This window comes from Gallus gallus, chromosome 12 (genome assembly GCF_016699485.2).
Source record: "Gallus gallus isolate bGalGal1 chromosome 12, bGalGal1.mat.broiler.GRCg7b, whole genome shotgun sequence".
Taxonomy (NCBI): domain Eukaryota; kingdom Metazoa; phylum Chordata; class Aves; order Galliformes; family Phasianidae; genus Gallus; species Gallus gallus.
Window position 1 is genome coordinate 11,238,597 of NC_052543.1, and position 16,167 is coordinate 11,254,763.

At 45.7% G+C, this 16,167-nt stretch overlaps 1 protein-coding gene across 3 annotated transcripts in view; it reads right to left on the reverse strand.

Moving 5' to 3' along the window:
• The window catches only part of GRIP2 (glutamate receptor interacting protein 2), a 216,375-nt gene that overhangs the window by 39,552 nt on the left and 160,656 nt on the right, over positions 1 to 16,167 (reverse strand). For all 3 annotated transcript variants that reach the window (XM_025154653.3, XM_040646724.1, XM_025154655.3), the window contains exons 2-7: positions 7,711 to 7,791; positions 4,929 to 5,064; positions 3,992 to 4,137; positions 1,281 to 1,367; positions 918 to 993; positions 396 to 541 (exon numbers count right to left, since the gene is read on the reverse strand). In XM_025154653.3, coding sequence (XP_025010421.1) covers positions 396 to 541; positions 918 to 993; positions 1,281 to 1,367; positions 3,992 to 4,137; positions 4,929 to 5,064; positions 7,711 to 7,791 — 672 coding nt within the window. The remainder of the gene's footprint in view (positions 1 to 395; positions 542 to 917; positions 994 to 1,280; positions 1,368 to 3,991; positions 4,138 to 4,928; positions 5,065 to 7,710; positions 7,792 to 16,167) is intronic.

Sequence of the window (16,167 nt, forward strand, 5' to 3'; positions counted from 1 at the left end):
GAAAGTTCTAAGAAAGGAAACAGCTCTAGAATTAAACAGGGTCAAAATTCAGAAGCCAATGCCCGCCTGCAGCTCGTTGCCCTGCACACATCTAGTATCAGTATTTGCAGTGCTGGCAGAGCACCGACATTCCAGCCCACATCAATTCTGACTTCTCCTACATCAGAAATTCCTCTTCCCCCCCGCTTCTAAAATCAGACAACATTCCCACTGGGACATGTCATCAGATAAGGGCATTTCAAATACCTTCAACTAAATCAGCTTTGAACTCTACCCCCCAGTCCCATGCAAGCAGCAACTTTTCCACTGAAATCAAGTGGCCCCACCGCTGCCTCCAGCCCCACATACTTTGCTGGCAGTCTGAGCAAACGCCACCCCAGTCATCCTGGCCTTACCCATGATGGTCACATCGTACTCGATCTGGAAGAGTGCCTCCTGGCTGCACTGCCGCAGGATGTTGAGGGCGTCAGCGTGGGTCACACTGTGCAGAGGGATCCCATCAACGCTCAGCAGCCTGTCCCCGATTTTCAAGGACCCTTCTCTATAGGGAACCACAGGCAAAAGTTACTTTTTTTTTCCTCCAGAATTATGTATTTATATATGTGTGTGTATATATATATGCCAATTAATTTGATCCTTAGCGGTTGAGCACTCCCTGGGACAGTAGCTTGGGTTATTTATAGTGCCAGGCCCACCACGTTAAATTAGCAGCGTGAGAATATGTAGGCTGCTTCCTGCTTTCTAACATAGCATCAGCTCTTCATCTGCACAGGGTTAATTAAGTGGCTGCCTGTGGAAGAGGATCCTCAGGTGTTTCCATACATAGGTCACCCTATGAGCACCAGATCCATTCTCCCCTGCACATCACGGGTCCCACTTCACCTCTGCAGGACCAGCAAATGCTGGAGGTGCAGTACCTGTCTGCTGGGCCACCCGGCCTCACATAGGTGAGCACAAGTGGTCTGGACTTGTGCCAGTCTTCATGGGCTCCCCCTGTAAGCAAACCAGGAAAGCTGTAAGTCACTGGAGGTTTGAGACTGAATGAGAGTGCTGAGAAAGTAGAGACATTCATCATATAACAGCTGACACAGCTCGAAAGCAAAGAGTGCCCTAGATTAGGCAGCCAGCAGGCCTTGAAGGCTGCACAGGCTGCTCTCTGGGGCACTTCTGCTTCTTGCCTGTGGTATGACAGTCACCTTCTTTCTTTTCTCTTCCTGCTTCCCAAATCACCTCTGCCAGTGTTTGTACCCCATTCATTTCTCAGCAGAGAAGCCACTAACCTCTGAGCACAAAGCCAAAGCTGTTGCCTTCCTTGTAGAGGGACACCTCAATGGTCTTGGGAATAATGCCAGCACTGCTTTCTGGCACTAAAGGAAGAGAAAACAACTTGGTTACCCCCACACAAACCTTTTCCATGCCACTCTGCAAGATAATAACAAAACTCAGCCAAACATCAATAAAATGAAAGTCCATCCCCTATTGTATCTTCCCTGTTTAGAGGCACAAAATGCAATCTAGACACATGAATCCTTGCTAGAGCCAACCACCACGCTCAGGGATGATTTGACCAGCTCAGCATTGTGTGTTTCCTCTCAAATTTGTCTTGGCTAATACTCTGACATTCAAGTAAAACCCTCCCGTTTATCAGCCAGCTTTAATGTGTTCAGCATTACTCAAAGCCCAGAAGCTTCTGCCATGGATGGAAACTTACTTTAAAAAAACCAGAAGCAGTATAAGGAGTCGAGCCACCATTTGACCTTAAAGAAAATGAAAATCCCAAATCCTCAGTGCAAAAGGTTGAGGGTTTTTTTCCCTTCCCTCCTACATTTTGACTTTAGAAAAAGATTAAGTGAATCCTTTAAACTGATCCTAGGGGCAATTCAGTAATTTTATATTAAATACACAGTACTATTTAATGTACAAAAGTAAAGAGAAAAAGAAAGAAAACTGTTTCTGCCTCTTGCCATCTGCTGCTATTTAATGATTTATTGAAGTACTGCTGTGAATATGAGACAATTTTCCAGTCTTCTCCATCCAGAATGGTGCATGGCATTTTAGCCTCATCCACTCCAAAAAGATCAATCAATTCACAGTTTCCAAACCAGCTGCAACAAATGGCCACAGGGATGACTGGAGAAGCAAGAGGCACCCAGGCACATCCACGCCAGCCCTTCCCCTAGCTCAGGAGGGGTTTTGGAAGCCAGAGTCCCCTCTGTGATTGAGTTGGTCCTCACTGCCAAGCACCCCAAGGGCTTGGGACCTGCCCCAGTGTGGGTTAAATTCACCCCAAAGATGCACAGCTGAGGTGCGGTGCCCACATGCAGGCAGGCACCCCTGGAGACCAGGCTACAGCAAGGCCAAATATACTCCCAGACCAGAGCCATGCACAGCTGTTCTGCTCCTGCACTGAGTACTGACGGGGATGCAAAAGGGACTTCAAAAGGGAAAAGTTTGGGGCACAGGAAGGCTCCCGTACCAGGAGAAGGACATAAAGCATCCACAAATGAGTTAGGAAACGGTCCAATTTCTGTCCTAAGCATCCAAGCATGAAGTTCTGCAGCAGTCTTTCATAAGAGCAGTGGGAGCAGAGAAACCTCAGCTAGAATTAATGTAGGGCTTGGTTTATTCATGAAAGAGATGATATGACACAGTGGCCTGAAAACTAGACTTAGACTCTGTCTATTCCAAAACAGAAAATTATAAAGTGGGGAGAAAAATGGAAACTCACACACACAAGCTATTGAATTGCACTACATTTCTGCTTTTTGCCTGGGGAGAAAGAATTGAGTGCACACAGCAACAGCAAACCCTCACCACAGATAAAAGCACGCGAGCAACCAACAATGAACTGGAGCAAGGCAACAGCAGGCAATTCCCCGTATTTTGCGGTGCCTCTTTGTTTGGATTAGTCATAAACAGCATCAATAATCCCATCTGAGAAAAGTCACTATTTCAGCGTGCTCTTCCTGCTCAATCAGAATGGAGACATTTTGCCTCGCTGCTATTGATTGAGCTATGCGGTATTGGCACTGCTCCTCAGCTGGAAGGACAGCTTATCAGATTCCTAATAGCCAGACTCACAGCTAAGCAGAAAGGTTAAGAGTTGTCATCTCCAGCGAGCATGAGATCATGGAAAACTTGAACCGTGGGGTTTGGGTGTTGGGTTTGTTGGTTGCCATTTATATATTCCATGTTTTTTAGGTAAATGCAGAAACTGCAGCAGAGCTGTACAGTGTAAGACAGGTTCATATCTGGGGCAGAACACTTAGATTTCATTAGTTCTGTTTTTCCCTTTCTGTTTTTTCTACTACTTCTACCCAGTCATTCCGTTTGACCCTCTGAATAACAGTGATAACCAGAGAGATCATTTTCACAAAGGAAAGATTGTGATGAGAAGGTGAACTGAGGCATTTGTTTGTTATAATCAGAACAAACAAATCAGTGCAAAAGCACATGGTGTCCCATGGCACAACACAAGCCCTGTTTATGTCACCCAGGCTTGCCAGCCTCTGCCCAAAGCCCCTTAGCCAGAAAGCAGATTGCTTCAGCTTCCATCTGAAAACGCCAAACATTTCAAAGCATCTTGAGCAATAACAGCACTTTCTGCCGTTCAGAAAAGAGTATCTGGCAACATATACTTAGAACTGAATAAAACCTCCTGTAGCTACACTCCAAAAGGGAAAAAAAAGACAAAAAAGCTGAAGTAGCATCAGGAGGCAGATTGGCCTGTGCTACCAAGTCACTCTGAGGCAAGACAGATCTAATCAGCCATCTCCCGCCGGTGTGCATGAGCAGGCACCCACTGTGCTGGAAAAAGCACTCTGCTCCGACCCCACACAGCGCGACTGCATCCAGTGAGCTCATGAAGGCAGAACAGCACCATGCCCCCAGGTCCTGCTTTGGCCATGGTGACCCCAGCACGAGCAAGCCCATCTGCACCCCAGGTCAAAGTGTGGCTAATGAAAGAGAGCACGGCTGTCATGGTACCCACCGGCTGGGGGAAGTTCATACTCGACTTCCAGCACTACCCTTTCACCCACGTTTTTCAGCAGGCTTATGATCTCGTCGTGCCGCAGCTTGGTCAGGTTGATGCCGTTCACTGACTTGATGTAATCCCCAACGTTCAGCTGGTCACTTCTGTGAACGAGGAGGGAGAAAGCAGGGGTAGCACAAAGCCTCCGCCATAACAAGGCTGGCAGTGCCTTGCACTCTGATAACCATGAGATTTTGTGAACAAGGCACCAGGCTAGGCTGATTTTAGCTGTGTGATTGCACGTGCCTGTTCTGAGAGAGGAATGCTAAAATTGAAGCCATCCATCTTTCCTAGTGGCAAATGTTCAGATCTGTACATACAGCAACAACTGCCACATACGCGTTCACAACCTTCTCTTTTTGTTGCTCGATTCCCATTCACGTAGAGCAATCACTCAAAGAGAAGCGTACCAAGAGCTGTCTGAAGTAAAATTCAACAGAAGAAAAGAAAACATCTTGCTTTTTGCCTGTTTTCTACAAAATTGTTCAATTACTCCCTCCCTTTCTCTGCTTCTTGGAGCCTTTCTTCTCTCATTCTTTTCCTGAGCCAGTAACGTTACTTACACACTCAGTATTCAGAACAGATACAATATTAAACCACTTAGCTTGATCAAGATGTATTGTACCATGCAGCTCTCCTGACAAGGCTGCCTAATTTCACAGAATCCCAAATATCCCTACACAAAAATTCAGAGCATAATTGCACAGAACATGGGAAATAGCTCAAAATAGAAGGCATTTGACTTACCGAAGCAACAACTTTGCATTGAGACACTTGGGGAAGAAAAAAAAAAAAGCTTTGTGCCAATTATTTTAATTATAACTATACTTGCAGAACATGGAACTACTCTCCCCCAGCTTTCCTGTGCCCTCTGCAACCCATTTCCATCTCTCACCTTGCTGCCAGTCCTCCTGGCCTCAGGTTGGACACCCTCGGCTTCCCGTCTTTGTCCGTGCCACCCGAGATAGTCAACCCAAGGGTACTGCCTTCCTTCTTGATCAGCTCCACAATGGTGACCCCTCTGAACTCCTCTGAAACATCAAGGAATAAAGGCAAACCCCTCAGTGGAAGGCATATTCCTCCCAGTCCCAAGGACATCCTTATCCTACTGATGGTGGGAGAGCAGAGCTGCAATTTTTACAGTTCATAGAATCACAGAATAATTTGAGTTGGAAAGGACCCGTAAAGGCCATCTGCTCCAACCCCCCTGCGACGGACAGGGACACCCACAGCTTCATCAGGTGCTCAGAGCCCATCCAGCCTGATGTTGAGAGTCTCCAGGGATGGAGCATCCACCATCTCTCTGGGCAATCTGTGCCAGTGCCAATTAGCAGGAAGAGAAATCTCCACTTTCTCTGAAGTGATGCTGTGATGCAGAGGTGTGTGCTGGTAGACCCACATGAAAAGCATGGCATGCAGGTCTAGAGGCAAGAGCAAGCAGGGCAAGGCAGGGTAGTGAAGGCTTGTGAGAGGATGAATTCATTGTGTTTCCAGAGTGGTGGCATCTAAGTCCAGGGAGATTACCTCCAGAACTATGTTTTATATGGACCAGGGCGGGTGTTTGGAGGGCTGCATGGCAGGCTCACATTCAGCAGGTGGAAGGATGTTGTGGACCTGCGGTAGCTGCCTGCATGAACAGAACAGGGGAGAACTTAAATGTGGTGATTTTAAAAACACCCTGAGATGTCAATGCAGTCATGAGGTAAAGAACACAATGTGGAGAGGTAGGATCTTGCCAGCAGGAGGGAAAGGTGGAGAAGGCATGAACTCTTTCATCCACAGCAGTTTCCCCACTCATCTGCATCTGGTCTATGTCAGACTTCTTCGATAATAACCACCTTCTCTATAGCTTCAACTGAAGCCATGAGACACATTTAAAACATAACCGGTTCAACACAAGCAAGCCCCAGTGCATTTGGCAGTGTCATGTTTAGGGGATGCACATCCCACACCTGCTGCACCAGTACTGCTCCTCTGTTTTGCCATCCTACAGTCCAACAAGACACTTCTGTTCATCCACTACCTATGAGCCAAGCCTGACCTGATGCCAACTTTGATTTCATTACAGCTCATCTATGGGCTTTACAAAAACAGTATCTCTAAACTATTTCAGCTTCAAGACTTGACACAGAGGAGATAGGTGAGCTTGTTGGGAGCCAGCACAGGCCCAAGGAGAGACCAAGAGTTCAGCTGACTCAGCAAGAGGCAGCTCTGCCTTCATCCACACTACGGCACTCACGCTCTGCTCAGAGGATCAGCCCTGGGACACATTGGGTGACTTTCATGCCTTGCCAGCCTCCTCTGAAGAACCTTTTGAAGAATTTGTCTACATCATGATCTATCCACCTCCACTCTCTCTGGGTGACTCAGGCAGGGCAACTTTCTCCGAAACCATGCAGTGGAAGGTGGTGATGGGTGCTGGCAGTGAGAGCCATTCAGTCCCATGCCCGTGGACTGAAACTTACACTGCAAATGACCCAAGTCCTGCAAGGCTTAAATGAGATGCTCTGCTTGGAGAGGGAATTTGAATTATCTTTCATGCTATGATTTTCAGAGCAAGGCAAACTGCCTTAAATGACATTCTGACATAGCACACCTGTGGTCATGGGGGGCTTCCCTTCTCTGTTTCTCTTTCACTGGGAGAGGACACAGTGTTATTAGGCACCATGGTGCCTCATCACTAGCATTCTGCTCCTCATGTAATGCCATCATGACTCTTGCAATTGCACCTCGCTACATCCTTCCATGCTCTACCTCTGCTTGTTGAAGTGCTTCCAAGAATAACCCATGCGCTTGATTAACACAAGTGGAGGATATCTTTGCAATCTGGCAACAGACTGGAAGGCATTCAGGGTCTGCTGGGTTCCTATTTAACATGGCAACGGCAGCTTGTTGAGAAACATCAGGTCCATAATGCTCCTGCTCTTTAATCTCAAACAGTTTTGGTCCCTTGCCATCTCAGTAACTTACTCCTCAATACAGCGACTCAGGAACTCAGGGGCTGCCAGAAACTTTGCGGGGACTCCTGGCCATGCTGGAAGGAATGCCATCCAGCACTGTCCTGCACATTTCCTCTCACCTACAGACAAAACTGATCTGCACAGATGGTGCCGAAAGGAGAGATCATGAGCTCTTCAGTGGGGTTTAATTCTGATCCTTGATAAGTGTTTAAAAATGAGAACTCCCAGAGCGCAATTACCCACTGTTGTGGGTTTGAGGAGGTATTACTGCTCTGAAAAAAGGCAAGTTCCTGAGATCAGTCTATCAAGGTAAGTGATATGGCACATTGGTCAGTGCCTTTATAAACCTGCTGCCACTATCAGATGCGCACACAGACATGGAATTGAGCTGGTTAAGCAGGACCTGGTCCTTCGAGCCATGACCTTTAAGTATCTGATGAGAATAGTCTTGGATTTCTCCTATTAGCATGGGTGCATGGATTTTGCTGTTCAAACAATTAAAGGGCTCTGTTCCCTCCCCAGGCTCTACAACACACAAAGCCAAATCTGTGACTGGGTGTTTAATGGTCAGAAGCTAAAATCTAGCCCCGGGCTTCATTAGGAAGGTGATGAGACGTCTAGAGCAGCCCTTCCAAACCTGCTGGCATACTGCTGGCACAGCAAGCCCAGCACCCACAGCAATGATGTGTTGGAGCAGGAGCCAATCCCCTCCTTTACCTGGGATGCTTTGCCTCCTGGAGACCAGGGCTGAGTCCATCCCGCCGGAGTCCTTGCTCCCCTTTGAGTAAGGGCCATCATCTGGAAGCAGAGCAAACAAAAAAGCCAAAATTAGCGCCCAAAGTAACAAACAACAGCAAAGCCAGATCACTGCAAAGTTTGTCTGTGTTAACACTGGAATTGGGATCATAACCCCATCACAGACTGTAGATGAGAAAAACCACTGCCAGCCCTGGCTTCACACTGCATCGTATGGACTATCCTGCATTTTGGAGAGGGAGGGGAAGAAACGCAGTGACAGTGCTGCAACAGCATTATCTGATTTATTCCTCTGGGAGATAATCCATTAGGAGAGAAGAAAATTCCCTTGCTCCTGTAATTATGTGGCACAGCTGAGGACAGGGAGAGCTGTTGCATTCATCTCACAAGTTTTAAGCCTGTCATTACGCTTGTGAAGAAACTTAGAGTTTTTGGAAATGGAGTTATACATCAGGACACTAACAGGGCACTAAATCACTATACTTGGATGAAATTGCCTATTCTTACAGATGCCATTATTTCAAAGTCACATTTTCCTGCTGCTGTGCAGCCTCTGTACAGTATAGAAAGCACCTTCTCTTAAGTGACTTAAAAAAAGAAAAGCAGAAGAAAGACAATAGTACTATGCACTCTAAAAGCACTGTGCAGCACAATTTGAAATTTAAATGTAAAGTATTTAAATATCTTTGTATTCTCCTATTGGAAGGCACATTGCACAGAGGTTATTTGCAGCAAAGGGAGCATCCTTCTACACATTTCATTGGCATATAGCTGAAGTGTCTGTTTTCTGCCATTTCCTAAAAAGCCAGAGCTTTGTCAATCAATTATTTCCAGTGACTGTGCAGTATCAAATAACTCCCACTTTGAGTGACCGCATTCCTGGATCACCCTTCCCAATCCTTCAGCAGCTGTGAAGGCAACTCCTAAGTTGCCCATGACAGCATAAATACAGGTTATTGAAAATCCCATCCACAGACTCCTGTCCACAGCCCTTCAGTAACTTGTATTGAAGTTACAGAAGAGTTTGGGTCTCACTATGTATGAAGGGAAGATAAAACCTGAACAGAAAACACAGCCTCATTCAAGACAGTGGTCTGTACACTGTGTAATTAAAACTGATGTTCAGTTTGCTGGCAGCCCACGTTCCCCACAAACAGCAAAATGCTGGTATAAATTGAATCGTGGGTTACATTTAAATGCAAAGAGTTGGATTCTACTCAAAGGCTTGAACACTTCTAAAAAGTAAAATGAAACAAGTTTCCACCTAAAGTAATTTCCAAAAAGGCAAAGCACATATGTATACACATTAGTTTTAATTCTTGATGCTCCAGCTGACGTAACTTCACACGCTGAACAAAACTCAGGGAAACAACTTAGTTGACCCAAATCTACATTTCCAAGCATTAAAAGTTTCAGCTGAAAAATAATCACCCTTCACATTTTCAACCTGTTTTGCAGCCAATAGAGGGACAGCATAGGTTTTCAGATCTCGGACTCTTCTCCTGCATCAGCTTTTCCATCACCATTAAACCAAAGATTTCTAATAAAGAAAGAATTAGCACTTGGCAATAGACCATCACCAAGCCATGCCAAGTCTGCTGCCAAAGCACAATGAACCTTGGTACCCAAGCAGCCAGGACTGCTGTGAAACAGGGGAATAAAGCTCTGCTTTCTGAAAGGAGGAAAAATCAAGCATTCTGACCAGGGAGATCTCATAGCATTGCTCAATGACAGATGAACTGACAGGTATGGTTACTACAGGAAGTGCCAAGTCAAGCCATTGATTTCAGGTAGGTGCTGGTACAGCCTGGCATCAACTTTCAAGCAGAAGGCTTGAAAATTCAAACTGCATTTTTAATGGCAGTGGTCTCTTGGGTGATGTGGAAGTCAAGGACAAGGTTAATCCAGGCTTAAAGACTATGGAAAAGTTCAATGGACTTGGGATAGTTAAGTTCCAGCACCTAATTTTTTTAAAACAAAGTAAAGCCAGCTGCCATCTCTCCTTCAGCAGAGGTAAAGTTCCAGAACTTTAATTCTCTATCCATATTGGCCATGCCCATCTTAATTTCTCTCTCCAGCAAGTTTTTCCTACATCCAGCCTTACTCTCTCTCTGCCATCCTATCCCTTGCACAACTGCAGGCAGAAGACAAGGACACTTTGGCAGCACAAAGCAGGGCATTTCCAAAGGGAGCATCAGGGCAGTGCTGGTCCAGCAGTTCCCGGTCCATATCGGTAGCCCAGCAGCCATAACCTCCTTCCATTGCTTTCTCAAATGGAGGAGCGTGTTGGAGGAGGAACCTCAAAGTGGCAGCTCAGGATATCAGCTCAAGATTTCTTTTTCAGCACTGGAAGGTGAGCCTGCAGATGTGCTTGTAAAATTCACTGGGATGTATTGCAGGGAGCCCCAGTGCCCCCAGGCATCAGCCTGCCTTTGATCACACAGGACACTAAGGATGACAAGGACCACCCTGGCATACAGCTACTTTCCATTCAAGAGCATCACTGCCAGCTCTACCCAGGTAACGTGCTTGAGGCAATGCTCTCCTGCAAGTGGGAACTCAGAGCTCCCAGGGAGCCACGGAAGATGATTTGAAGCCAACTCCATAATCTGCTGGCAAAGCTAAACAGCCAACCATCTGTTTCCCATCAACACACCACCCTGGACCAGACAGCCACCGACACTCTCGTGAGCTCCGTTTCCCCACTGCAACCCCAATCACTATTGATATGAAATCCCATTTCACTAAGTCACCCTCCCTCAAACAGCTGTTTCTGGACATGCCCTGGTTGCCAGTTCAGGTTGGTGATGAGTTACCAGCTCCCCTCAGCAGCCAACACCCATAGCCTGATCTGCAGCCACTGTGTGCAGTTAGCACTGAGCCCCCCGCACAGCGCTGCAGCCAGATCAACAGCAAATAATTAGCGCCACGGCTCCCCTTCTTCTGTTTCTCCTCCCTTGAAAATGCGGTTGATTATGCTAAAAATGTTGGGTTTTTTCAACTCATTATCTAGCTAAAATGTTTGAACAGGAAGGGAAGCTGCCACACGGCGCATGCTGAAGTGTGAATTGGCGTTTGCTTGCATTAGCATCCCTGCCGCGTGGCTCTTTGTTCATTTTCAGCCAGTTTCCTGCTCTGCCACTCAAGCTGGGATTAATGGAGACGCTTTAGAGGGGAGGTAGGAGGCTATTTTGTTTTTCAAAATAAGAAATCCAGCTCTTTTTGCTCCCTCTCGGTCCTTTCTCCTGCCTGGCACAGCACCCAGCCGGGGGAAGGCCGGTAGCCCGATGCTCAGTCAGCCCAAAAGGAGTGCCAGCCCGAGCACTGAAAATTCATGAATCCCTTCACTCCCTGGATGTGGAAAGTAACTTCTCTCGTAAGCCAGCCTACGGAGTTCCTTTTGTGAGCTATCCATGTTGGAGCCATTAGAGGTATATTTTTCAAGCTTTTCCTCTCACACACACAGCAGGCCCAAATTTCTCTAAAGAAAATATTCTGCAATTAGTGATTTTCAAGCAGCAGTGTTACTGCCAGCTCCAGACCTTTCAGAAAAGCTCACCAAGTACATTAGACTCTCAGTAACACTGTGTGTGCAATGCTTTCTGCACAGATATCCCATGGGAATTTGTGCCAATACAAAAAAGCTGCTGTAAGTTCTTTGAAAACATTTTTTGCCATTTTAGTGCCATACTACCAGCAGGGAGAGAAGTGCTCCTCGTTCTTGTCCATACACAGCCAGCCGTGAGCTCTTCTTCCCTGCAGCAAGTGTTGCAGAGTAGGAGCATACATCACACACAGTGATAAAGAAGAGTTGATTAATAGAAAAGACAAGAACTTGATTTCCCAATTTCCAATGCCTGCCTCTGGTGAGGATTCTCTTAGGTCTCATAGAAGGTTTGAACTTACTTTCCCACTCATGCCTTCTGCCTGACAAGTCTCTCCTCTGACCAAGATACTTACTAGACCATTGATCATCCAGCAGCCAAATGGCTGATTTGCAGGGGTCAACTGCAACATTAATTAAATCAATCCTAACTCATATGAAATCCACAGTTTTCCTGTAAAAGGAATTCTTGATCTTCCGAAGTGGTTTGACCTGTCAGAGGACAAGAGGTAATGGCTTTCTGAAGTGCTGGGGGAGGTCCAGGATGGATATTAGGAAAAATATCTTCTCAGAAAGAGTGACAGTGCAGTGGCACAGCTGCACAGGGAGTGCTGGAGTCACCGTCCCTGGAGGTGTTACAGAACCACGGAGATGTGGCACTGAGGTATGTGGTTATGGGCACGATGGGCATTGGCTGGAGTTGGACTTGGTGAGCTTAGTGGTCTTTTCCAGCCTTAATGATTCTATGATTCTACAATCTGCTGCCCAAGTCAGTGAACTCTGGCCAAGGCTGACTTTCTGAGATGCTCCTCTAATCCTGTTCTGTGTGGTATGGAGCCAGTGAGGAAGTCCTGAGCAAATTCCCAGTAGCATCCAGCAGCCAAACTGCTCTCAAAAACACGACTTTTCACAGTTACACCCCCACGATGTGAGAACAGGCATCAAGAACCTCTGGCATCAGTTAGATCTGAAGCCAACCTCTGCAACAAAATAAAAAGCTTCCTCAGAAAGAGCACTGATTTAAGAGTTCATTATCCCTGCCTGCAGGGGGGAAAGAAAGGTGTTTTTTTCATTTAGAGAAGTTATTAGTCTGTGTTATTAACAGAGATCACCTCTTAATGAAAATCGTCATTGGCTAAATAAGATTCTGTGACAATTAAGCTTGCTGTCTGCAAGCATTCAGGTTCCTGGATCGTCTTAAGACAGTTCCTGCAGAGAAAGTGCATTAATCTTGTGGGAAGACCAAGAGGCAAAGCCTCCCATTTGTTTAATGGAAAAAAAGACAGTTGGAAACAGTTATCTAGCCATACGATAATTGCACTCCCTATCTAGAGAAATGAATTCTAAAACGGTGTTAAGAACCAAATGCTGTTCATGCGAATGCAAGACAGTATTTTTTTGCTAGTATAAAAGCTGAAGGTTGGACTTAGGAACCCAAATGACCAAAACTGAGTGTGATTTGATACGTTTTGAGGAGAGTTACTTCTGTGAGTCAGAGGAGAAATCTGTCTGCAATCAAATAAGGAGCAGGAGCAGACTGCGGGTCAGGACAACCTCAGCTGCAGCCACCAGGCATGGTCTCCGTGGCATGGGATCTTAAAGTTTTGAGTGCCTGAACAGGCAAACATGTACTTGAAAATTAGATTATGGTCATCTACCCGCACCTCCAGGCACCTAATTACCTTTAAAAAGACCTGTCTCTGATAGGTTTGGAAGACTTTGCAAGTTACCATATTACTAGCTGGAGGATGGAGGAAGAATGGGAGTTAGTGATACATGTCTGAATCTCAAAGTGAGATTTCACTCCCAAAGCACTACAGCCCCGACAGGGGCTGTACCATTGATGCTGGAGGACAGCAACAAAATGCCAGTCACCTCTCCCAGCCCAGCACTCCACATGGCATTGCATACACTTCAGTATCATTCCCTGTCTAGGAACACATTGCTCCAACTTTGCATCAGAATCAGCAAAGTTAAAGAAAACAAACAGAGATCCCAAAGAAATGGTTAAAAAAAAAAATGCTGGCAATTTCCAGGCTGCATTTCCTGGAGTACTGCAAAAACTGAGCCAGAGTTCATGATTCTGCCCTACATAAAACCACTCCAAGCGTACAGCAGCAGATACACTAAATCTGTACTGGCAGGGCTAGGCAAGCTGTGCTCCTGTAAAATGCTTAAAAACATGGCAAAGGAAGTCACTTTTGCTTTGGGATTCTGCAGCACAAATTCATTTTTATGACAGTGACCATTTCACAGACTGCTTCCAAAAGTGAATAAATGAATAAACCCTATCTTTTAAAAGACCCTGAACTTTCAGGTTGGATATTTGGCAAATATTCTTCTCAGAAATAGTGGTGATGCAGTGGCACAGCTGCCCAGGGAGTGGAGGAGTCACCATCCCTGGAGGCATTCCAGGACTGTGGAGATGTGGCACTGAGGGACGTGGTTATGGGCATGGTGGGGTGGGCTGACTGCTAAACTGGATGATCTTACTGGTCTTATCCAACCTTAATGATTCTATGGTTCTGTGATTCTTTATTTCTCCAGGATTTGAGAGTACACCAGGTGAAAAATCACAGTGCCCAGCCCAGATCTCATCCCCACCTCAGCCAGCAATGTAACTCCCAGACCAGAGCCACCCAGATCCAGCAGGAGCTTGAAATGCTTTTCCTCTTCCCCGTACCAGGATCACTATCCAAAAAGTTTCTCCTTTTCAGTGAGCTCAGACTGAAATAGACAGAGTTATTTTGGAAGCTGCCCCTCCCTAATTCCATAAATCTACGTACCAATATATGTGGCACAAATGGCAGAGGCTGCCTGTTGCTATGAATGGCCTCGTAATTTTCCCACTGCTGGCGATAAGCATCCTTACAGCACACATTCACGAGTTATGCAGAAGACAAATGAGGGCTTGGGAAAACATTTTTTCCTTGACTTTCTTTACCACAACTTTTCTGAAAGCACAGCCAAAGAGGGTGGCCATGTTCCAGCAAGCACAGTTATTAAGTCCTCAGCCTGAAGATGACTTTACTCTCCCATTTTCCCACCTATTTCTGGTACACGTCCCTAAAGTGTCATAAAACGCCACCAGTACCTGTGCCAGCCCCACTGCAACCATGCTTCACTCCTTTCCCTGGGGTAGGATGGTGCCACTAAGCAGAGTTTGCTGTGGCATCTTCTCCACCCACCTGTGCTGCTCCCATCCAAGCTGGGGAGAACTTGTCCAGATGTCAAGGTTATTTCAGGAGGAAGCTGTACATCTGAATTCACTCTCCCCACTACACACAGCATGGATTTCATCTTCCCACACCCTCAGCATCCCCCTTCTTAAAGCCTGTGTTCATTTATCTACCAACTCTCCTAAGGCATGTATAATCTCATAACCACCTGCTGCTTTATTCACAGGAAACAGATTTACAACAGATACAATAGCCTACTGTTCAACAAAAAACTCCATGCTTTGTTACTTCATTTTTTCTTTTTTTTTTTTTAATAAGAAACCAAGATTACTTTTAAAGGAACAATTGGTTTCAAGCAACTGTTTTCAACCAGAAATTATGTATATAATCATGTGCATATCAGTAGCCTTTGTGAGACCAAGGCATGGGCCAGAGCATGCCTCTGTTATCGAGCAGGTTGGCTGCCAAGGTGTCTTTCTTCTCCCCCTGCAAACCCTCCAGATGACATTGATGTAGGAATCATAGAATGGATTGGGTTGGAAGGGACCTTTAAGATCACCTAGTTCCAATCCTGCTGCTATAGGCAGGGCCGCCTCCCACTAGACCAGGTTGCCTGCTGCCCCGTTCAGCCTGGGAAGACTTCTGCTTCTCAGAGAAAAGCGAGGATGGAATTTAAACATTCAGTAAATCAGTAGAAAACGTAATTAGTGTATATGTGTGCACACAATGCCCTTTTTCAGTTGGCTCTGCAGTGAAGCCGGGATTCTGAGAGATTTAACTCATATCAGCTTTCACAGGATATTAAAAACTGCCCAAGGACTGATTCAAGTCCCATCTGATAAGAATGAATGCTGGACCTGCCTTGCAATGCTGAGATGTAGCACTCCTCACTCATTCTTTAAATACATAGCATTCCATTAAAAAAAATAAAAATCAACACAAAAAGGCAAAAAATTAAAAAAATGATACAGTTTAAGAACCTGCACCCAACCTGCCATTACTGTCCTGCTGTTGTGCATCAGACACATTGTGACTGCATTGTGTGCCTCCCATTCTTGCCTTGGAAGCCCTCACAGAGCAACTTTATCTGATCAGCATAGCTCGGGGGGCATGCAGTGGTGGACCTGGAAGCAGTTGTTGATTCCACTCAAACTATACTGAGAAAGGGAGGAAAAGAAATCTTCAAAAAGTGACTTTTTGCTTGCTTTTCTATGAAAATTAACTTCTCAGGCTGTTTGTCCGTCCATTCACCTACTGTCCTTTCGTATCTCTGGAACCCAGCGGCCAATATCCTTCAGTGTGGGGAGGGAGAGCAGCTAGAAAGAGGATTTTAGTCCTGTAACCTTTCTCAAAACTATTTTGAGTAGAAAAGACCCAAAGTCACGCTCTTGGCAAAGCAAAGAGAATCACTGTGCAAACAGCTTTAGCCTCACCACCCACTTTTTTCTTTTTGCATGGTAGTGAAAAGAATAAGGGGTGTCAGATACAAAACTTGAAAATTAGGGTTTATTTGGTCCTCTGCTCATGGAGGAGATTATATTGTTGTTCTTCAACAATTCTGCTTCTCTTCCTCTGATTTAAAACTACCAAGGACAGTGCTTTCCCCGTTCCGATGAGGTTATGCCTTATGCATTA